We start from the raw sequence: 22,961 nt of genomic DNA on the forward strand, positions 1-22,961 counted from the left end.
CTTGATATTTTGGCATTGGAGACTAGTCCAAATATAGCACATGAGCTGAACCAAAAAATCTACTGATCATATTGCTTCCAAATATGATATTTCATTTACGTTAAATATGATATTTCATTTACGTTATGTCATACAACATAATTTTACAATTTTCTTTATGTAGATATTATACATCAATAAATAAGGTACAAATATATTATAAATGTGGCCCCATCACAACCACTTTCTTCTCGCTGGACTCCTTTTCATAATCATATTTGGCAGCAAGGCATACAATATTCATCCATAGTTACAACATCCACCCATAGCTACGAGCATGAAGCATACATATCTCTCTTTGGTTGTGATCAGTGGTGTGAAATACTCTTTTTAATGTTATTTCTTGACATGCAATATTTATCCATACGCTGCAGCTTCAATACATCCACCGGTAGCTGGAAGCATGTGTAACATAGACGTTGAAACACACTTTGAAATGTTGCACTCTGTCCTGGTTGAGCATTCGCATCCCCTTAGGCCTAGCATAATGGAGTAGTCCTCTCTATAACCGAGCCTAGCACACACACGCGCGCACACGCGCAAACACACACACACACACACACACACACACACACACACACACACACACACACACACACACACACACACACACACACACACACACACACACACCTAGCTCCTCAGATGGAAACAGAGAGTGGCTAATGCTATTGTTGTCTGTTTGCCCTGAGGCTATATATGAGCTCTGCCAGTCTGTCTGTCTGTCTGTCTGCCTGTCTGTTGTGTGAATGGGAGATAATGACAGTGAGAATACTGTACAGTGGAAGTCAATCAACACAAGCTTAGAGCTCTCCCTTCTGGCTGCATTGCACAATGACATGTCCCTGCAGTAGCCTAGTGGAGTAGCTAAGTCTGAGGAAAAGTGGTCCATAATCACAGATCTAAGATCAGGGCCTGTATGTATCAAGCGTCTCAGAGTAGGAAGGCTGATCTAGGATCAGGTCCCTCCCGTCCATGTAATCGTATTCATTATGATCTAAAAGGCAAAACCGATCCTGGATAATGCACTGACTCTCCCGAGTGGCGCAGTGGTCTAAGGCACTGCATCGCAGTGCTAGCTGTGCCACTAGAGATCCTGGTTCGAATCCAGGCTCTGTCGTAGCCGGCTGCGACCGGGAGACGCATGGGGCGGCGCACAATTGGCCCAGCGTCGTCCAGGGTAGGGGAGGGAATGGCTGGCAGGGATGTAGCTCAGTTGGTAGAGCATGGCGTTTGCAACGCCAGGGTTGTGGGTTCGATTCCCATGGGGGGCCAGTATGAAAAAAAAAAAGATGTATGCACTCACTAACTGTAAGTCGCTCTGGATAAGAGCGTCTGCTAAATGAGTAAAATGTAAATGTAAAAATGATAAGCACTCTTACTATGAGATGCTTTGTGAATACGGGCCAATGATAAATATCTGACCCTGTGGATATTCTGACCACTCTGGCTGAAATAAAATGACTAGCTTCTGTCAAATAACAAACAAATGACAAATGTCTGTAAATGAAGGGCCTCAAATTCTAACACAAAGAAGATACTTTGGGAGGCACAATCAATATCAATGAGCTGTGTAGTTTGGTAAAGAGAGGATATTATTTATGCCTGAAGCCATAGATGACTACCTATGACTAACTGTACCTCTGGGAATTATCTCTTTTTTGTGTTTGTTTGTTTTCAGATCTTCTCAGACAGTGAAAATAAAGACCAGGAAAGGGAGGTGTGTTTTGTTGATATCGCCTACGACGAGATCCCTGAGAGATACTTTAAAGAGTCTGAGGTGAGTTTGTGCGTGTGTCTGCATGTGTGTGTCTGCGTCTGTGTGTGTGTGTGTGTTGTTTCATTAGAGGTAATGGGGCCCAGGGGTTATTGTAGGGGTTATTGTAGCCGAGGCAGGCTGTCTCTCTGTAGTCAAACACTGGTGCTTAGAGTCTTATTATTAGTCTAAAAATAGAACCAGCAACATGATTCAGACATAACAATGACAGTGGATACAAGGACATTCAATGATATTCAGTGATACTCAAATATACAATAATACGACAGATGGACATCATTTCAGTCAATTGGTTTTGCCCTAAGCATCCTAGTCATCCAAATATCCCAAACTATTTTATTGGGTTGGAATTTGAATCAAATAAGTTTACATTTAGTTATATTCCCGAATTGAGTTTGTATTGGAGGTAAACCCATGATACACTCTGCAATACAGCTCTGACCAGATAATGCTAGCTAAGCTAACTCTAGCGTCACCTTCTAATTCTGCCCCCCGTACACCTCTTCCTCATCTAATTTTCAGTGTTAGCAATTAGCATGTTAGCATATAGCATCTGTAAGTATAGTTAGACTGTTGAATATAATAGATGCAGTAAGCGGTGGTTGAATGATAAATTGCCTCTGCCCCTGAGATAGGGAAGAATCTCTGGAGGGAAGGATTCCTATTTAACGTTAGCTTTCTATTTTTAGCTTTCCCATAATGCATTTCTCTCAGGGTGCAGAGGTTTGGATTAATTACTGAGATCTAAGTTTGTGTGCGTGCGTACATTCACGTGTGTGTGTGTGTCCACCCCAACAGGACCTGCGGTACTTCAAGTCAGAGAAGACGTCGCGAGGCATGCTGCAGGAGGGCTGGAGGGACACCCAGGAGCCCATCATGTGCTCTTACAAGCTGGTCACCGTCAAGTTTGAGGTGTGGGGCCTGCAGACTCGCGTGGAGCAGTTTGTACACAAGGTCAGAGGTCATTCACACACACACACACACACACACACACAGCCATTCTGTCCTCCACTAAACCCTTCCACAAAGGCTTTATACTCAGTGCATGAGTAGAATGAGACTTAGTGTTCACTATTTAAATAGCAAATAGCAACCACTTACTCCATAGATAGTGCTGGTTCATTGTAGAACTGCTCTGAGATCAGTGTTCTCTGACCCACTCTATTGTCTCTCCCTATAGGTGGTGCGTGACGTGCTGCTCCTGGGCCACAGGCAGGCTTTTGCCTGGGTGGATGAGTGGATCGGTAGGTCGACAAGCACTATTGGTCCTCTCACTAACTAATCACTTGGAAGTGTTCAGTTGGGCAAATCTTTTTTTTATGTGTTGAAAGTTAAAATGAATGAGTGTTTCTTATTGGACAAATCTAGGCGATCCCTCCCAGTTTTTATTCTGTACCTAATGAACACGGCCCAAGCTTAACACTGGGAGCTATGAAGCCACTCTTTCCTTAGAATGTTATCAATAAGAAAGGACTTCCATTCGATTTTACTCCTTTTGGGAGTTAAGTGGTTACTGTTGATGCTGTCTTGAATCTACTGTCTATCATTGTGTGTTATAGAACTAAATAAGGCATGTGAACCCCTAAACACCTTCCAATTCCCCATCACTGCGTCTAACCCTGCTCAACCTTATGCACTGGCTGACCTCTCTGATATCAATAACCCTACTTAGAACACATACCCTAAGGGGCATTTTTCCCAGACAGATTCAAAGCCCAGTCCTGGACTAAAAAGCAAGCTCAATGGAGAATCTTCATTGGAAGTGCTTTTTAGTCCAGCAATAGGCTTAATCTGTGTCTGGGAAAATCGCTCCTAGAAGTACTGTCATGTCCAGGGTTGGTGTGTTCATTAGCTCACTACTTCATTAATACACTATATACAAAAGAAATGTGAGATAATGTCTAGATGCTTTTAATAGTGGAGATCAAGTTTATAAATTGCTTGGTTGGGCTGATGAGACAGTGGATTGTGCAGTCAGATGGAACAGAGTAAATAGGCATTTTAGTGTCATAGATTTAGCCGATGGTAACTTGAGGAATAGGTTTTAACCAATCAGCATTCAGGATTAGACAACCTGTTGTATAATGATACACCGACAGCCCGGGACTGCAGTTCCTTCCATGTTTATCTGTAAAACCAATTCCTGCAATTCTGTATTGGCATTCAATCAAACAATATCCCTCCTGTACACTGTTCTGTTTCTTTTTGCGTTTTTTCATTATTTTTGGCATCAAGGCTTGTAAGATGTTGGCATCAAGGCTTGTTTGATGTCTATAGTGAACACAAATGGCTGTATTTGCTACAATGTCCTAACAAGAGAATAGCAATTGCTGAAAATATCAGGAGATATTGCACAGAAGATATTGCACTCATTGAATCATGAAAGCTGTGTGTATGTGGGTCTTGACTGTCTGGCAATAAGAGCAGCAGCAGTAGCAGTAATACTAGCAGCACTTATTAGCACTCAGCTTTTTCCATGGCTGCGGGGTAAGTTAAAAACAAGCCATTACTGCTGTAATGGGACACCGCTACTCACTCTCTCCCTTCTCCTTCTCTACCTCTGGAGAAAAAAAAAATACTTTCCCTCCTACGCACTATTTGGATGATTCCCCCTCACCAAAATCCTCCTGATGTATTTGGGATGACCTGCCTAGGGCTGTTCTTTGGGAATGTATTTTTTCCGGTGATGCTCCCAACCCTTCCCGTCTGACTCAGAGGGTTCTGGATCATTTACTCTCCCTCTCCTCTCCTTTCCATTCTCCCTCTATCTCTCCCTTTCTTCCTCCTCCTCTTCCTCTTCCTAACCCGGCTTTGGCCTGACTAGCTCTCTCCTCTCGACACCAACTATTTTTGGTCGTGGGAAGCTAGCTCTGCCCTCTCAACCTCCTATTGACTATGCTTGAACTTCGACCTTTCTGCCCTTCACAAAAGCATTAATCACCACCCAGCGCTCTCTACTCACCCACAGTGTGCCCCTCCTCACTTAATCCCTCCACCACCACCTCCACCCCTCCTCCACCTTCATCTTGAGTGTCCTAACGGGAAGGTGCCAACATCTCGACCTCCCTCCTCCCCTCTTTGCAGATATGAACTTGGATGACGTGCGGGAATACGAGAAAAATATGCATGAACAAACCAACATTAAAGTTTGCCATGAGCAGCAAGAGCATTCCACAAACTCACCGTCACTGGATGAAATAGAGATTCATGATAAAGCCAGCGTATGTGTCGTTTAATTTCTTAATTTCCTCTTGTTCTGTTTCATATTGACGTGTTCTGTTGTTTATGTTGAAGTGACTCAGGAGGGAACCTATCACTCTGTTTCCATGCAAAACTTTTCAGAAATAAGTGGTTCTTGCGAGCTTTATAGTAGTTTCTATATCGGGAAAACATGAAGTACTAAAATATTCACAAATTGAGAAAAATATAAATGACTTTTGATTAGAAAATGTTTGATCATTTTGATGATGACATAATTAGTAGTGTGTCTTATGATGGCAGGCTAAGATTAGAAATAAGCATTAGAATGCTTTGGAGTCCTGTCTCCCCCCTCTCTCACCCCCTCATTCTCTCTCTCCGTGCAGACATGACGATGGATGAGGTGAGAGAGTATGAGCGCACCATCCAGGAAGCCACCAACGAGAAGATCGGGATTTTCCCCCCGTCGATCTCCATCAGCGAGATGCCCCTGTCCTCCTGCACCCTCTCCGGCCCCGCCAGCGCCCCCACCACCCCCCTCTGCACTGACGCGCCCGAGTTCCTCTCCGTCCCCAAGGACCGAGCCCGCAAGAAGTCCGCCCCTGAGACACTCACCCTGCCCGACGCCGCTACCCAGAACCAGAGTGGAGTCCCCCAGGGCTCTATGCTGGTGCCGCTTCCAAATCAAAATCACTCCCCCTGGCCCTCCTCCGACTCTGACCAGGCTGAGTTAGGGGGGAAATAGGAGGGACAGGGGATGTTCTTTTCCCCCATATGCCCTGCCACCTCACTGTCTTAGTAGCCCAGCAAGACTAGCCTCTATGCCCCAGTGCCCAGTCCTCCAGCCCCAACTAACCATATCCCAGAGTTCAGTGCTTCTTACACATATCTCCACAGGTCAAAGGTCTAACCACCAGTTTCCAATCTCCTACATCCTCAACAGAAGTCGGTTTTGTCAGCCTTCAATGGATGGCTTCCTCTTCCTGAGATCTAGCCAATCAGCTGTCTGATCTACTGTAACAACCACCCATGTTGTCCATCAAGAGAACATATCCACAACGGGTTTTGTGTCCTGTCCTCAATTAGCGATCCCTGTGTTCGTCTTACAATACGTTATTGACAAAATGCCAGATGGATTCTCTTTTTTTATATCAGGTCAGCTGATGATCCTTATGTAATGTAAATGTAGTTGCCATAACAACATGAAATTAGAGAGACAATGAAATTAATATTGTTTTGTTCACTTGAGTGAATGAACATCTTTCCATAGAATTCTCAGCCTACAAATAGATCATGATATAACTTTGACCTTGAAATAAATCAACTTTGAAATTTACTAAATGGAAGTAGAAGTAATGTAGTATAGTTAGTGTAATAGCTACATTGACTCACTAAAAAGACACCACCTTTCACCTGGACGGAGGACAGACCATTCAAAACTGACCCCAGATCTGTGTGTGTTCACGTCTCTCCACTACGCACTCCAATTGAAACAGATGCAAGATCAGTACAATCACAGAAAGAGATCCCTTCTCAGGTCTCCAGAGCTCTGCCTCAGCCCTCTTTAGGAAGGGCAGGGAACGTAACCTTTCTCTCCCTGCTTTAAAACACAATTTTTATACCTGCACAGATATATCTATATACTGTATCTATACTCACCTGTCTACTTAACTAACCTTTGGGACGTTTACACAACATTAGATGAGCCATGATAAAATACATGTTTGGCATCAAGTTTGACATTGGAGAGTGATGCAGTGAGTTTAATCAAATTGGTATAGCAACAGAACAGATATGACTAGGAAAAATGCAGTTTGGGGGATATGCTGTAAATGTAAGTGAACATTGAGCACAGTGGAGTTGATATGGCCTTACTGGATGTGCTTGGTTATCTTTGCATTGTGCGCATTGTGTTTTTAGGATAATGTTGCTTTCCAATGTTGGTACTGAACCAGTTTTGGTGGGCTCAGAAAGTTATTTTGAAGCAACAACGTTAGCGGCGGCCATCTTTTTTTCCTGCACTAGCCTCACCACAGTGTGTCATCAGAAACTTTGGGGGAGGGGGGGGGGGAAATGGAGGAGAAGGTTTCTCTTTGTGTAATGCCCTTGCTATGATGCTACTATTTTATTCAATCACATAGATGCGAAAAGGGTCTCATATGCCGCATGAAATGTTCACAAACATGTATACATATGTAAAGTATATGTGTATATAAATGGCAGTATATATTGTTGATGCGAAATTGTGGAGAAAGCGAATGTGACGTTGTCCTAGGCTCTGTAGTGTAACCATTGTATAGTAAAGCAGAGTTTTACAAGAGACTGAAACTGAGCATGTTCTGAGAATACAACTCTCTACTCAGTGCCTCTGCATGCAAAAGTCTATATTGTCTTGTCTGTATACAAATCCAAAACATTTCAATTAAGAAAAAACAACATCCCATTTTGTTGTAATGTTAAAGGGCAATTCCACCACTTTTCAACCTAATTTTCATTATCTCCAGCACAATACCAGTGTCTACATAAAATGGCGTATTTCTACATTTTGTAGAAAAAAATATGAAGTTACAAAGTTCATCATCAACCTTTTAAAAACTGTGATTTTCAAACACTCTGAGATTCGTGGTGACGTGGAGCAATAAAATACCCTCCCTCTGGCTAGAAACTCGTTGCAGGTTTTGAAAATCGCTGTTTTTCTTACTTTTAATCCTACCCTGTGATGTCACAGAGAAGCATTTTTTTGGAACCTTTCTTCTTATCTTTGTAACCACAGATCATAGAAACGTGCCGTTTTCACATATCTAGACACCGGTATGGTGCTGGAGATGATGAATATGAGCTTGAAAAGTGCCCTTTAAGCCTACTATTCAATTTATTGAATTTTCTAAACATTGATTTGAAATACAGCTTCATTTTAGTTATTTTCATCATCAAAATGTATTATGTCATAATTTACAAGATATTGAGAGAAATAGCTGAAGTTTGTAGTACCCGTTGACCATTGTTTTGTCCTGAAACCGTCACATTACATTACATATGTGGGCATTTGCACTTTGTGATGAGAACGAAATTAGCCGTTAAACAAACATGTACTGACTGTTATATCTCTGTTTTAGGGTTTTGTTGGACCAAAGTTATACAAGCCTACTTGTTGGTCAGATATAGATATTTCTCTACAGTGTCTAACCCCAAAATGTCTAATCTTTACACAAGACGCTCACTATCATTCAAAACTGTACTTGTCTTTGCTGTTAAATTTCCTGTGGGATACATGTGTTAAATGATAGACTATCTCTCTTTCAGGAATACAAAAAAAACAGAGATATGTTTGATTGCCAGTAGGCTAATGCCTGTATCAAAACGAATGCAAAATGACAAATATAACATCAAGGTTTGGTTATTTTTCAGAGTGAAGGACTAGGTTTTGTAAATAGTAAACTCTTTCATTTTCGGTTGCATGTTCCACATAAATTCATGGAGACTTTTTGAGTGAGCTTATGTGGAGCATGAAACTTACGTGGAGCATGGAACCGGAAATGAAAGAGTTTACTATTTACAAAACCTTGTCCTTCACTCTGAAAAATAACCAAACCTTGATGTTATATTTGTCATTTTGCATTCATTTTGTTTTGAATCTATAACATTTAAGGTGCAGTGTCCCATTGTTAGTTCTCTTTCTTGAGCTGTTGAAAAATTCACTGTAGAAAAGACCATTGTAACTACATACATTACAACCCTATGAGCAAAACACATAAAATAAATATGTATTTTTGGTTGAAAGGACATTGAAAATACGTATTTTTCAACATATTGTGCTCACTGTAAAAATATTTACTTTGAATTTGCAACCTCCCCATTGTAGTGTGCATCATCGACGTTCCAGTTGCTTTTGATGATCCTACAGCTCTTTGACATAATGACACATTATCTATAAAAACAATATTTGAATCAATATTTTTTCTTTTTATCGGGGTGACTGTGTTTACTTTTTTCTTTTTACAATGCATCTTGACTCGCAGGTTGGTTTTCTGTTAGAATTTTCACAACTGCTGTAGTTTGATTTTGTGGTTTGCTGTATTTCAAATGGCATCTGTTCATTCTAAGAAAAGGACCAAGCTTTCGTTGTATCCCTCCTGATGCGGCTTGCCAGGCTGTCGTGCTGTCTCCCTAGATCTGGTCCAGGGTGTGACTGCTGCTTCCTGACACTGAGCCTCCTGAGCAGGAGGAGCGTTAGCAATCCACACTAACACCCTGGACCAGAGCTACGGTCTCCCTATCTGAAGTGCCATCCTTGTTCTGCTGCTGGAAGTCGCTCTGGGTTCTTCCACTGATTATATTTGTTATATTTTTACTGCCCTCCTTGAGGTATATTTGGTTCTCCGTTGTAATTATTGTTTCACTTTTTTCTTAATTATTTTAGTAAATAAAGTTTACTTGCTACTACACTTTGCCATTGTCGGTTGTCAGAGGATGTGGTGCCTCTAAAAGTGTGTGTGTGTGCGTGTGCATGGGGGTTGGTGTGTGTGACCAAGAAAGAGAGAGTGAAAGAGCAAGGTGAATAAACATTTTGCTATATACACTACATTACCAAAAGTATGTGGACACCTGCTCATCGAACATCTCATTCTAAAATCATGGGCATTAATATGGATTTGGTCTCCCCTTTGCTGCTATAACATCCTCTACTCTTCTGGGAAGGCTTTCTAATAGATGTTGGAACATTGCTGCGGGGACTTGCTTCCATTCAGCCACGAGCATTAGTGAGGTCGGGCACTGATGTTGGGCGATTTGGCCTGGCTCGCAGTCGGTGTTCCAATTTATCCCAAAGGTGTTCGATGGGGTTGAGGTCAGGGCTCTGTGCAGGCCAGTCAAGTTCTTCCACACTGATCTCAACAAACAATTTCTGTATGGACCTTGCTTTGTGCACGGGGGCATTGTCATGCTGAAACAGGAAAGGGCCTTCCCCAAACTGTTGCCACAAAGTTGGAAGCACAGAATCATATACATTTCATAGAATGTCATTGTATGCTGTAGGGTTAAGATTTCCCTTCACTGGAACTAAGGGGCCTGAACCATTATTCACCCTCCACCAAACTTTACAGTTGGCACTATGCATTGGGCAGGTAGCGTTCTCCTGGCATCCACCAGTCCGTCGGACTGCCAAATGGTGAAGCATGATTCATCACTCCAGAGAACGCGTTTCCACTGCTCCAGAGTCCAATGGTGGCAAGCTTTACACCACTCCAGCCAACGCTTGGGATTGGGCATGGTGATCTTAGGCTTGTGTGCGGCTGCTCGGCCATGGAAACCCATTTCATGAAGCTCCAGACGAACAGTTCTTGTGCTGATATTGCTTCTAGAGACAATTTGTAACTCAGTAGTGAGTGTTGCAACCGAGGACAGACGTTTTTACTCGCTACGCGCTTCAGCACTCAGCAGTCCTGTTCTGTGAGCTTGTGTGGCCTACCACTTTGCGGTTGAGCCGTTGTTGCTCCTAGATATTTCCACTTCACAATAGCAGCACTTACAGTTGACCGGGGCAGATCTAGCAAGGCAGAAATTTGACAAACTGAAATTTGACGAACTGACTTTCAACGGTGCCATGTTGAAAGTCACTGAGGTCTTCAGTAAGGCCATTCTACTGCCAATGTTTCCCTATGGAGATTGCATGGCTGTGTGCTCAATTTGATACACCTGTCAGGAACGGGTGTGGCTGAAATATTTACATTTACATTTACATTTACGTCATTTAGCAGACGCTCTTATCCAGAGCGACTTACAAATAGGTGCATTCACCCTATAGCCAGTGGGATAACCACTTTACAATATATATATATATTTTTATTTTTTTTATTTTTTTAGGGGGGGGTAGAAGGATTACTTTATCCTATCCCAGGTATTCCTTAAAGAGGTGGGGTTTCAAATGTCTCCGGAAGGTGGTGAGTGACTCCGCTGTCCTGGCGTCGTGAGGGAGCTTGTTCCACCATTGGGGTGCCAGAGCAGCGAACAGTTTTGACTGGGTAACAGTAACAGATGCGAGCTTCAACTGGAAGCCAGTGGAGTGTGCGGAGGAGCGGGGTGACGTGAGAGAACTTGGGAAGGTTGAACACCAGACGGGCTGCGGCATTCTGGATGAGTTGTAGGGGTTTAATGGCAAGGCAGGGAGCCCAGCCAACAGCGAGTTGCAGTAATCCAGACGGGAGATGACAAGTGCCTGGATTATGACAAGTGCCTGGATTAGGACCTGTGCCGCTTCCTGTGTAAGGCAGGGTCGTACTCTCCGAATGTTGTAGAGCATGAACCTGCAGGATCGGGTCACCGCCTTGATGTTAGCGGAGAACGACAGGGTGTTGTCCAGGGTCACGCCAAGGCTCTTCGCACTCTGGGAGGAGGACACAACGGAGTTGTCAACCGTGATGGCGAGATCATGGAGCGGGCAGTCCTTCCCCGGGAGGAAGAGCAGCTCCGTCTTGCCAAGGTTCAGCTTGAGGTGGTGATCCGTCATCCATACTGATATGTCTGCCAGACATGCAGAGATGCGATTCGCCACCTGGTTATCAGAAGTAAATAGTAAATAGACGTAAATAGACGAATCCGCTAATTTGAAGGGGTGTCCACATACTTTTGTATATATAGTGTATATTGAATATGTACCCACAGGGGCACAGCCAGCTACAGGCATCGCACAACATTACCACAACTCAATATGAAATACCGTAAGCTAGTCACAGGTGGGCGCTGTCTGATCTTACTGCAGTTTTCCATCTATAAAGCACAAACTGAATACTCTATGGTAGCCGTGCGTAAGTCTCGCGAGGTTTGCACTTCCCATTTTCTTCATCCAGCATGGCCGCGCTGTATGAGGGTTTCACGTTGTGCGGACTTGTACAAAGTCGAAATGCTTTAGTTTCGGGAATTCAGGGAATTGAACTGGATGGAGACAGTGACCATGCCGTCGTCACCGATTCCACGCGATCTGTCACTTTATACAAGGTAATGTTGACCAAGAGAAGGGACTGAAATGTTGAACCAGTTCAGCTGATGGGATGATGGCACACTCGTGTCCATTGCGGGGGGGAGAGGGAGAGTCCGACGTGTTTGAAAATATAGCTAACTAACGTTACATATAACATTTGCAATGGTGTTCAACAACTATATAGCTACAAATCTGCGTATTCAGAAGGTTTACTTGAATCAATCGACATCCACATAGGTGGACATCCGCACTCTTCCTATTCCTTCAATTTGAACAGTACTAACGTTACTAGATAGCTGCTTGGCGTGGGTTTGTTTGTTTGTTTAGCTGACGTTGGTGCCACTGTCAAAGGTAATCACACTCGTCTTGTATTTGAAAAATAACTTAACTTACCGCAATAATATGACAAAGGTTGTTTGTGTTGGAAAATGCATGTGTTGTTTACTTATGATGTGCTGTGTTGGCAGGTTTCCGACCAGAAGCCTCTGGGTAGCTGGACGGTGAAACAGGGACAGTTGATGACTTGTCCTGCAGTGTTCAACTTTCAGACCAACGAGTATGTAGTCGTTTCAGACAACAAGGTAACACTTGTGGACCCTTTCCACAAACATAAACTAAACACATTTAAAACATCTGGACTTGAAAATTGGACTTGATTCTTTAAATAAAGTGGTGGTCTACATGTTGTCCATGGTCAATACATGTTTTCTCACTAGGTCATCAGAGTTTGGAAAGATGAAGACCTCAATTTAGACAAAGCATTTAAAGCAACTGTAAGTATGAGCTCTCAAGCTTGCGCTCTTTCTGAAGAGCTCAATTTAGACAAAGCATTAAAAGCAACTGTAAGCATGAACCCTCTCTCTCCCCCCTTCTCTCACACACACAATTTCAACCTCATCTGCTTTGACATGTTTGTCAATATGGTGACATACTCTGCAAATGGCAAATTAACATGTACTGTGCCAGTGAGAAGTAATTGTACCATAATTTAATCAAATTATGCCATACATTTCCTTTTTATCTCAGGCTTTCCTCTGGCTTTGCAGTCATTTTGCTATGTCTCGTAGTTATTGGTCTTAACTACCTCTGTGTCTATGTCTCTTAGGTATCTGCTGATGTATGGAGGGTCCACTCTGCCCCAGGGGGAGAGCCTGTGGTGCTATTCCAGAGAGGGGCAGTCAGACTCCTGGACTCCCTCCTCTCCGCCCCCCAACAGCCCATAGAAGACGTCCTGTCAGAGGAGGAGGTCATAAGGTCAGACAATGGACGCTAGTTTGTATTAGCGATCCATAACCATAGGGTCGGTTGGCTTTAGACCCACCACTATGGAGGCTGGTTGGCTTATTCTTATCCAGAGCCATGGATATAAAAAAATGTATATTGTTATTTTAAACTTGCAACCATATTAATTTACCGTTAGTCAGACTATAATAATTCTGTCCATATTGCTGTCAATACTTTGCTCATTTGAGTAAACAATAGTTTGTTGTGTGAGATGCACACAGTTGACAATGTCCTCATGTTACCCTAGGTGGAGCACCAGCATCATAGCTGAGAAACAACATGTTGTCCTCTTCACGACAGAGCAGGTAGAATATCCTTTCCTTGCGGTACACCAGTACACTGAATAGCCGTGTACTCAATGACCTGCCATGAGCAGGCATAAACGCGGTGCCATTTGCAACATGCTGTATTTTGTGCACGTATGAATTCTGTGCCACACTGTCGTGTTTAACATGGCTTCCCTGTTGTCCGTCACAGAAAGGGGAGCACTTCCTGTATGTGCAAAGGCTCAACCTCAACACCCTACAGAAGTATAGGCTGGAGAGAGAAGACTCTGGAGCGCCCCCGTTGAGTTTCTCTGCCTCTCTCCGGGACAAACACATCAACCTGCTCTACCTGTGTGAGTACGGCCGTCACTTCCCTGCCAAAGTAGTATGTTATAAATGTTAATGTAATATTCTAGTTATCCCCCCAGATAACTAGAATATTGTTGAAATGGTACTGCATTCGATGTCAATGAAGCACTTCACAAACAATGAAACACAGTTGTCGGTCATCGTAGCAACAGCCTCATGATAGCACTTAGGGTTTTTATGAGGAACTTGCTCTCTCAATTATGTGATGGTGGCATAAGGCTATGATTGACCTGACTTGCATCTCTGTCTTCTATCTCGCTCTCTCTTTTCTCCAGACCCTAACGGCTGTGTGTACCAGAGTGTGGTGGCGGTGCAGGGGCATGTGGGGCTGGAGGAGGAGGGGGTGCAGGCCCTGCCCCGTAGCCTGCGGCTGAGGCTGCCCGTGGGGGAGGGGGAGCTGGGAGCTGCCTCGGCAGTGGCCCTGGACGAAGCTCATGTGGCTGTGGTGGGGGTGCCCCATCCATCCGCCAGGACTGGCAAAGGTAAATATTAGGGTTAGGGTCAGTGCCATGTCAATTCAGGAGCTAAACTGAAATGTCAATTTTTCTCGTGGAAAATTTGAATTGTAGTTTACTTCATGAATTGATTGAATTATGACTCTCACACACATTCACCCAATCCAACATCAACCCCTAGATACGTTATTTTCAAAGTTCTGATTTGATGTGTGTAAACAACATGGTGATATCTTCCCCTTGAATGTTCAGGGGAGCTTTCACCATATTTCTGACATCTATCCAATCCTTTTTTTCTCCTCAATTTCAGATTTCCTCTGCATCTGGAATACTAATTTCCAGACTCTTCAGGCTGGCAAGGAGATGGCAGGAAGAATCTATGGACAGGTAGGAATACTCAGAATTTAGAATTACATTTTTTTAAACCTCAAACTTAAACCAAATGACTATATACTTGTATCTTGCACTAAATAAGACCCACTTCACTCCTATTTATATGAGTCATGATTCCCTCATTTCCCCTCAGGTCTGGTGTTATTTGGGAAAGCTGTTTGTCCCTCACGGCAAGACCCTCTCCGTCATTCCCTACGAGTGTCAGAAGTCCTCTCTGGCCTCGTCCCTAGGGAAACTACGACAAGCTGGGATCGCAGGTAGCGCGGAACTTCCTCAGTAAAACAGTAACCGTGGTGTTAGTCATCCTTGACAGTGCCTGGTTGAATCTGAAATGGCACTCTATTCCCTATATAGTACACTGCTTTTAACACAAGCCCTAGTGGCCCTGGTCAAAAGTAGTGAATAGGAAATGGGAAGCCATTTCGGATTAAGCCCTTGTGTTATAACACACTTTTCATTCAGTCACTGTCAAGGACAGCTATATCACTCCTGTTACACTTCATTGTATATGTTTCCCTCACCTATCTAATGGACTGTATCTGCAAATTACTGTCTTGATATTGCATCTGAATAGCATCTCTTGAAATGGTATTATAAACAAACAGTTTAGTGAGTGGGATTTAATTTAATTTACGCCTTTGTAGTGTCCAAATCGTCGGTGGCTGTGCCCTCTTGGAACAGCCTACTCCATGGGGATCAGCCACAGGGGCCCACCAAAATAGTGGAGACCAGGAAGATTGTAAGTTAACCTGACTTCCAGAATTTATTGACCCTAACACTTTACCGCCAGAATGGATTAATGTTAATTTCACCTGTTCTGGTTGGTCCTCCCTTTGTACAGAAGCTGAGTCGGAAGAGCCAATCAGCGCCCGCCCTCACAGTGAACCAAGTACTGGAGCTTATCAAGGTATTTTAGATCAACTGTTCATTTGCTCTTCTGTTTTGGTAGTCTCAAGCAGGTATTGATGTTGTACATTGTGAGTGAATGACAAATGACCAGTCCCTTTCATAGCGTATTTATATCAAATGTAATTGTCCTCGAGGAAATGTAAGTTGGGTATTGACTGTGGTCAATCTCCAACCCCTCCAGACTGGTCCAGTGGAGAAGGTCCAGAGGGAGGTGGAAGCCCTGGTCTCCAGAGGGGATGCCCAGGACCTGCAGCTCTCGGTGGGCCAGCTGGCCTGCCATCTGGTGGCCCGTAGCCAGGCTGAGCCAGCCTTCTACACTCCCGGGGCCCTGGCACAGCTGGTGCAAACACAGTGCCTTTGCCACAGGTGAGGGTGGCATTGGGTTGACTGGACCTCCTATGGCACGGGAATATTGGTCCTTTGGAAAGGGAGGTTTTCAGAATGATGGTCTATGTTGGATGCATGGAACGTGAATGTGAACAGGGTCATCAGCTCTTGGTAGTGTTGATGCCATCCACTTGTTATGCAAGTTTGGCTGTGCGTCTAGCTTCCATCCTCTAGCAAGACATCAGTGTTGTAGTACTTGAGACCGGTCTCAAGACCACATTTTGAGTGTCTCTGTGTCGGATACATTTCTACTCGGCTTGTCTCGGACAGTGAGGCCTTATCATTTTTTCCCGCGACCAGCTGAGACCATCGGAGTAAAAAAAATCATCATTATCGGCTTCCATTCAGTAAGCACATAAAACCGCTTCGCCAGGCCAAATATATACACTTTCTTGAAACATGATTAGCTGAACAGCCTTTATATCTATTATAGACATGTTTGCGCAGTGGCGAACCTGTAGGCCTTCAGTGTATGACAGGTTAATGATGCTGAAAGGACAACAACGGTAATACCAGCACACTCATGTTGGAGAGTGCACTTTTTGTAAAAGGGCGGCTATATGCCGTATACCCACTTTTATTTTATGGGCATTGTGTGTACTCCCTTAATCCCCACTGATGCAAAGTAGTGTAGTGGAGGCATACAACTTATCAATTATGTAGTACAAAAAGAAATCATGCACAAAGTAGCCTACACAATCGCAAAGCACGTGAAAAATATTAATATGCGCGCCGCACCCATAGCCTAGTTTCAGCGGAATATCATCTGCAGGCAGCAAGAGCGCACAGTTCTCAACTGGTTTTGGCATGGAGCAGCTCAGAAGAATGACAAAGTATGATAATTACCAGTAAATGCTAACTAAGACAACAATGGGTATGGAAACCAGTTATTGAAAAAGTTTCGTCTGAAGTCTTGGTTAGTAGGCTATTTGTGATGTGTAATTCAGTCATCATGCTCTTTTTGCATCAGTGGTGTGGGCCTGGGTGGCCCACCCACTGGGGAGCCAGGCCCACCCAATCAGATTGAGCAGAAAAAAGAATACATTATTATTACAAAAATACTCCTCAGTAGTACTGACCTCCAAAATGGTCTCCTGAACATCACATTTTTGGTTTGTTTTTATTAAAACGTGTGATTTTAGCGTGCTAATCTGAAAGATATATGAAAACTAATCAAAAACACAGGATTTTTCACACAGGGTACCTTTCCTTCGCTGGGCAGGCAGTTTGGGAATTTGTTAGCAAAATTTGAGTATACCCACTTCTCCAGGCACCACTGCAAAGGGCCGATGGAAAGACAGCATTCACACACAGCATAATGTTAAAGGATAAGCAGTCTATAAACTTCGACATAATAAGCCAGTAGGTCCCAATCATGAGAATACAAAAACACAACCATTAGGCTAATGTACGACTATTACTTCCCATTGCAAAAAACATTTAATGTTTAGCACACAAAGGAACCGGTGACCTAAAGCTGCAATAAAAAACACAATTCCACTCCACAAGATGATGATAATTTGAAACTTCACTTCTTGTTGTAAGTTATTCTTGAAAAGGGAGAAGCTAACAAATTAGGAACAACATCCTCTTTGATAACACCTGCTGCAGCCTCTGCAAACTAGCCTACAACAAAAGATGGCTAGCTAGACCGTGGGAATATTACTGCTCCCTATCATGCAGTGACCTGTTGGCCTTTGAGAAGGCAAAGTTTCCATACGTTTTTTTGTAAAAACGGCCCCACCCATTACAAGTCAAAATGTGATTGGTTGATTACACTGTCACTCCAAAATGTTGCCCTAATACAATTGAATGGCAGATGCCTTCTATCTAGCTTCTGATGGCCTAGCCAATGGCTGACTTAGCTAGCTAGATGTATCTCCCCAGAGACCACTAAAGAAAAATCCTGATTGGATCTTTTTTTCTGTTCAGTGTTAACCTTTCCTTGCCAACAAGATCTGAAGAGATCAAATCAGAACATAATTGAAAAGAAAAATGTAATTAAAATTATAATTGTTATTATAATTATTTTATCAATCCTTAGCCCTTCTCTGAAGGTGTAGAAGGCCCTCATTGTTCCCCTCTGTGCTTGGGTTAGTAATAATTTGTAGAGTGGCTCTATTTTCTCTCAGCATGCATATTTTTCACCATTCTGAATCTCTAACGAATCCATATGTTCTTCTGAAATATGTACACAAAAATACTGGACATTTTGAACTCTTATGGTGGCGATTTGACAAAATTACAATCATGGTCTTGAATTTGACTTTTTCTGGTCTCGGTCTTGACTCTGTCTCGGACCCTCTTGTCACCCTCCCGGTCTCTGTCTTGACTCCATCTCGCCCCCCCTCCGGTTTTGGTCTTGACTCTGATTCTATTTTCTCCGGTCTTGGTCTTGAATCGGTCTCGCTTTAGGTGGTCTCGAACACAACACTGCAAGACGTCATAGGTGAATACATTCTGGTGGGTGGGTTCCTATCCAGTTTCCTCGCCTATCAGTAACAATGATGGAAAGAAGACTAGGAAAGGAAGCTTTTTATAGTATTTTCACACAGCCCATTGTTGAGCCCCTTGGTTTGGTTCTGACTTGTTCTATGTGTCTTTCTGCAGTGTATGTCCTGACCTCCTGCTGCTGGCTCTGGAGCACAAGGACTACTTCCTGTGTCAGCTCTGCCTGCAGCTCTTCCCAGACATCCCTGAGGTGGTCACGTGTGCCTGCCTCAAAACCTTCATCAGGTCAGTCTAACTCGATGGTGTATGGGGCGCCTTTTGTAACAACCTACTGTATACGTTGTGAAAAATATGAATTCTGGTGACGCTTGGGCTAGTGTTTCCTGCCAGTGCTGGAGCTTGGTTATGTATTTGTTAGCCTAATTGTTGTGCTCTGTTTTGATGGTAGAAGTTTCTACTCATTGTGTACAATGCATACTCTTTCCACCACATTGTAAACCAAGCGGTCTCTTTGTGGCTGTGCTTTTAAATTATGTTTATTTTGAAGTGCTTTATTTCTGGAACTTGTTTTGTTTGAACCAGTTCCAATGCTTCCAAGTCTTGTTACTGCAAATACATAGTTTGTCAATTCATATAAATAGCCTGAAATCAGGATCATTGTTGTAACGGCTGTGCGTGTCTCTCTCCCTCAAGTGTGCCAGACGGCGACGTGGAGATGGTGAGTCTGGAGCCGGACAGCGTGTCATTCATGGAGGGCCTGGTGGCGGCGGGGGCCCGGGGGGGCCAACAGAACGGCTTCAGCCCCCCTCTGTATGAGGAGGACAGCTGTGATGCCCACCACCAGCCCAATCCTCCCCAGGACCAGGATAAGAAGAACCCCACACTGCAGCTAGAGGCCTGCCCCGTGGGTCTACACAAGGCTGTGCTACTGTATCTTTTTGTATAGTCTGGACAACCATTACCCTAAACACTATTCCATTGCAAGACTACAGTAATATCTGATAATGTCATTATTGATTGAAATGTGTATTTGATAGACATCGACACATAGAATCATCAATAGTCAGATGGCTTGAACCAACACAAAGCTGTGTTACTGTATCCTCTCACTATAGGTTTCTTGAATGGGTTGTTCATTAATAGGGATAGATACAATGACGCATTTCATTGTCAACAGTCGGCTGCAATGCACCATCGTGTTTACCTTGCGCTAATATACAGCACCAGTCCATAGAAAGGGGACTCTTAAACCTGTGTGGAGGTGTTATAACTTAACTGTGCTGCTGTAGTAATGAGGTCCTGCAGACACCTTATAGTGACAACTTTCTGCTCCCCCACCTGAAGGACCTCAACTCTCAGCAGGTTATTGTGAGTAGCTACCTGTCTCATCTCCTTGACAATATGCCATAGTTGGGATCAATTCCATTTCATTCAAGTTGATTCAGGAAGTAAATTCCAATCTTCCTCATTGAAAGACTGATTGTTGCATCCTTCTGTTTCCTTTCCTCTCCCAGCTCTTTCTTCAGTACCTCCAGTTCGTCTATTTGAAATATTCCCAAGACGTCTACGCGCAACCGCCCAGTTTGAGATCGCCCACAATGACACAGGTTGGTAAATGGAAACATTAAAGATATACAAAATGCATATAATTATATTGTATAGCATTAACCTAAATGTGTGGATTCTGAATTTCCTTTTTCTTTTCTAGATCATTGACTGGGTGTGCTTGTTGTTGGATGCTCATTTCACAGTCTTGGTCATGGCTCCTGATGCCAAAGGATTGCTGTCAAATCTCCACAGCTTCGTCAAGTCCCAGGTATATGCTTTCTCTTTGGTCCTCACCGCAAATGGGAGGAATGTTTACCTCTTCAGTGGTTTAAACTGGAAAAACAAGTGTTGTTACAATTATAAATGGTAGCCGTTTTAAGGTAGACTCAGCGTTATGACGTTGCCATGAGCGGCATCGCCGATGTTAGGATGAGCACGATGCAAGACTTTGCAGTCACACAAAGTATCTGCGGATGCGCACTGGTTCGCTCCACGCTGCTAAAACGTGGTAGCTACGGGACCAACCCACCGGAGAAGTTTAGCCTCACACTTCGACGCTTTTAGTTGTTGCGGAAATTGACACACAACTGCTGTTTACTTTGTGCATCTGTCATCTCGCTGACGCACATACTGTATATGGTTCTTCATTGTAAGGGTTAATTTAACATCTATCCCCATCTACCCATTCCAGGTGAAACTATTCTCTGAACTGGGGAAGATCGAGGGCAGCCTTCAAGAGCTCCACAAAATGAAGCCGTCGAAGGACATCAGCCAGTACTCCATAGAAGTCATTGAGCTCTTTTAGACTATATTTACAGATTATTTCTAATAAAACTCTGCCGTTGACCTCCTCCCCATTTCTCTTGGTCAGTTGCATCGTTGTGTTCCACTTTGTTTTCGGTATGCTACCAAAAGGTCCATGGTTCAACTGCTGTATCATACCTACCTACTGTAGATATCTACACTGGTCCCAGATCTGCTTGTGCTTTCAACGATGACCATAGGAATTGGCTATGCAGCGCACAAACAGATCTGGGATCAGTCTAGTAGATTCCCAGATGTGTAGAGCAAATGATTATCTAGTTCTGAACTGTGGCATTGCTCAGACCTAGGACCCCATAGCCATGTGAGTTGTATTTGTCTGTATAACCTGAGGGCGTGTGTAGTATAAAAATTTGCTAATATGAATTATGCAGAAAACTATATAGTCCCATGATATTGCAACATGGCATAGATACTTTTAACCTATGGAACATACTGCCCCTTATAGGAATATACTGACATGTCTAAAAATGGAAATGGGACTCAACCTTCCATATGGTTGACAATCTTGTGGTTAAATGTTGTATTTCATAAAGGCTATTTGGGCTGTGAATAACTGTACATCTCCCAATCACATTGTAGTGTAGCACATGTTTTCTATAGATACATTTTGTGTTGCATTCTAACAAAGTAAATTCTGAATTCATGTGACAGTATTTGTATTAAAAATACCCTATGCACAAAATATCCCTCGTCTATGTCACATCATGATGAGTTGTATGGTTATCATATGTATGTCTAAGGTAAGATGACATGGTACATGATACCAATATACACTATATATACAAAAGTATGTGGACACCCCTTCAAATTAGTGGATTTGGCCATTTCAGTCACACCCATTGCTGACATGCAGGGGCGCAATTTCAGTTTTAGAAGTGGTGGGGGGGGACATTTTAAAAATATTTTTGTTTATCTAGTCGGATAAACACTCCAAACAGCATACCCGACTGCTCGGAGGCGTCCGCATGGTCCTAAAGCACACCGTTACCTCGTTTTGTCTCGCATTCCAATTATAAAACTTGGGGGGGAATGCAATTTCAGAATGCGGGACCCACCGTCCCCAGTGAAAGTTGCGCCCCTGCTGACAGGTGTATAAGATCCAGCACACATGCAATCGCCATTCGCAGTAGAATGGCATTACTGAAGAGCTCTGTGACTTTCAACGTGGCAGTCATAGGATGCCACCTTTCCAACAAGTCAGTTTGTCAAATGTATGCCCTGCTAGAGCTGCCCCAGTTAACTGTAAGTGCTGTTATTGTGAAGTGGAAACATCTAGGAGCAACAACGGCTTAGCTGCGAAGTGGTAGGTCACACAACCTCACAGAACGGGACCGCAGAGTGCTGAAGCGCGTAACGCATAAAAATAATCGGTCCTCTGTGTCAACACTGACTACCGAGTTCCAAACTGCCTCAGGAAGCAACGTCAGTACAAGAACTGTTCGTCGGGAGCTTCATGAAATGGGGTTCCATTGCTGAGCAGCCACACACTAAGATCACCATGCGCAATGCCAAGCGTCGGCTGGAGTGGTGTAAAGCTCACTGCCATTGGACTCTGGAGCGGTGGAAACGCATTCTCTGGAGTGATGAATCACACTTCACCATCTGGCAGTCCATGGATGAATCTGGATTTGGCAGATGCCAGGAGAACGCTACTTGCCCCAATGCATTGTGCCACCTGAAGTTTGGTGGAGGAGGAATAATGGTCTGGGGCTGTTTTTCATCGTTCGGGCTAGGCCCCTTAGTCCCAGTGAAGGGAAATCCTAGCGCTACAGCATACAATTTACATTTACATTTTAGTCATTTAGCAGACGCTCTTATCCAGAGCGACTTACAGTTAGTGAATACATATTTTTATTTATTGATTTTTTATACTGGCCCCCCGTGGGAATTGAACCCACAACCCTGGCGTTGCAAACGCCATGCTCTATCAACTGAGCTACATCCCTGCCGGCCATTCCCTCCCCTACCCTGGACGACGCTGGGCCAATTGTGCGCCACCCATGAGTCTCCCGGTCGCGGCCGGCTGCGACAGAGCCTGGATTCGAACCAGGATCTCTAGTACAATGACATTCTAGACGATTCTG

General features: G+C 43.6%; 2 protein-coding genes across 2 annotated transcripts; both read left to right on the forward strand.

Annotated features, from left to right (window-relative positions):
• Window positions 1–1,660: 1,660 nt before the first annotated feature.
• Window positions 1,661–9,457, forward strand: LOC311113466 (cytoplasmic phosphatidylinositol transfer protein 1-like). The gene is made up of 4 exons (XM_084156688.1): window positions 1,661–1,819; window positions 2,615–2,770; window positions 2,997–3,060; window positions 5,401–9,457. The coding sequence occupies exons 1-4, from the start codon at window positions 1,667–1,669 to the stop codon at window positions 5,757–5,759; spliced, it is 732 nt and encodes a 243-aa protein (XP_084012814.1). The 5' UTR covers window positions 1,661–1,666; the 3' UTR covers window positions 5,760–9,457.
• A 2,384-nt stretch (window positions 9,458–11,841) lies between these two features.
• LOC311113294 (nucleolar protein 11-like) lies at window positions 11,842–21,555 on the forward strand. Its single transcript, XM_084156513.1, has 18 exons — window positions 11,842–12,007; window positions 12,458–12,571; window positions 12,707–12,763; window positions 13,096–13,244; window positions 13,522–13,579; window positions 13,752–13,893; window positions 14,185–14,391; window positions 14,675–14,751; window positions 14,891–15,014; window positions 15,402–15,496; window positions 15,599–15,664; window positions 15,848–16,032; window positions 18,664–18,789; window positions 19,198–19,434; window positions 19,794–19,872; window positions 20,019–20,111; window positions 20,213–20,320; window positions 20,744–21,555. The coding sequence occupies exons 1-18, from the start codon at window positions 11,861–11,863 to the stop codon at window positions 20,855–20,857; spliced, it is 2,178 nt and encodes a 725-aa protein (XP_084012639.1). The 5' UTR covers window positions 11,842–11,860; the 3' UTR covers window positions 20,858–21,555.
• Window positions 21,556–22,961: the final 1,406 nt, after the last annotated feature.

This window comes from Coregonus lavaretus, assembly GCF_964263955.1.
Source record: "Coregonus lavaretus genome assembly, chromosome: 40".
NCBI classification, from domain to species: Eukaryota; Metazoa; Chordata; class Actinopteri; order Salmoniformes; family Salmonidae; genus Coregonus; species Coregonus lavaretus.

Excerpts from the sequence above, each read along its gene's own strand:
- LOC311113466 (XM_084156688.1), top strand. The coding sequence starts at position 1,667 with ATGACTAACTGTACCTCTGGGAATTATCTCTTTTTTGTGTTTGTTTGT. Across the intron at positions 1,820-2,614 it reads GATACTTTAAAGAGTCTGAG|GACCTGCGGTACTTCAAGTC; the intron begins GTGAGTTTGTGC and ends CCACCCCAACAG. Across the intron at positions 2,771-2,996 it reads TGGAGCAGTTTGTACACAAG|GTGGTGCGTGACGTGCTGCT; the intron begins GTCAGAGGTCAT and ends CTCTCCCTATAG.
- LOC311113294 (XM_084156513.1), top strand. The coding sequence starts at position 11,861 with ATGGCCGCGCTGTATGAGGGTTTCACGTTGTGCGGACTTGTACAAAGT. Across the intron at positions 13,580-13,751 it reads TCCTCTTCACGACAGAGCAG|AAAGGGGAGCACTTCCTGTA; the intron begins GTAGAATATCCT and ends TGTCCGTCACAG. Across the intron at positions 19,435-19,793 it reads CTACACAAGGCTGTGCTACT|TAATGAGGTCCTGCAGACAC; the intron begins GTATCTTTTTGT and ends GTGCTGCTGTAG.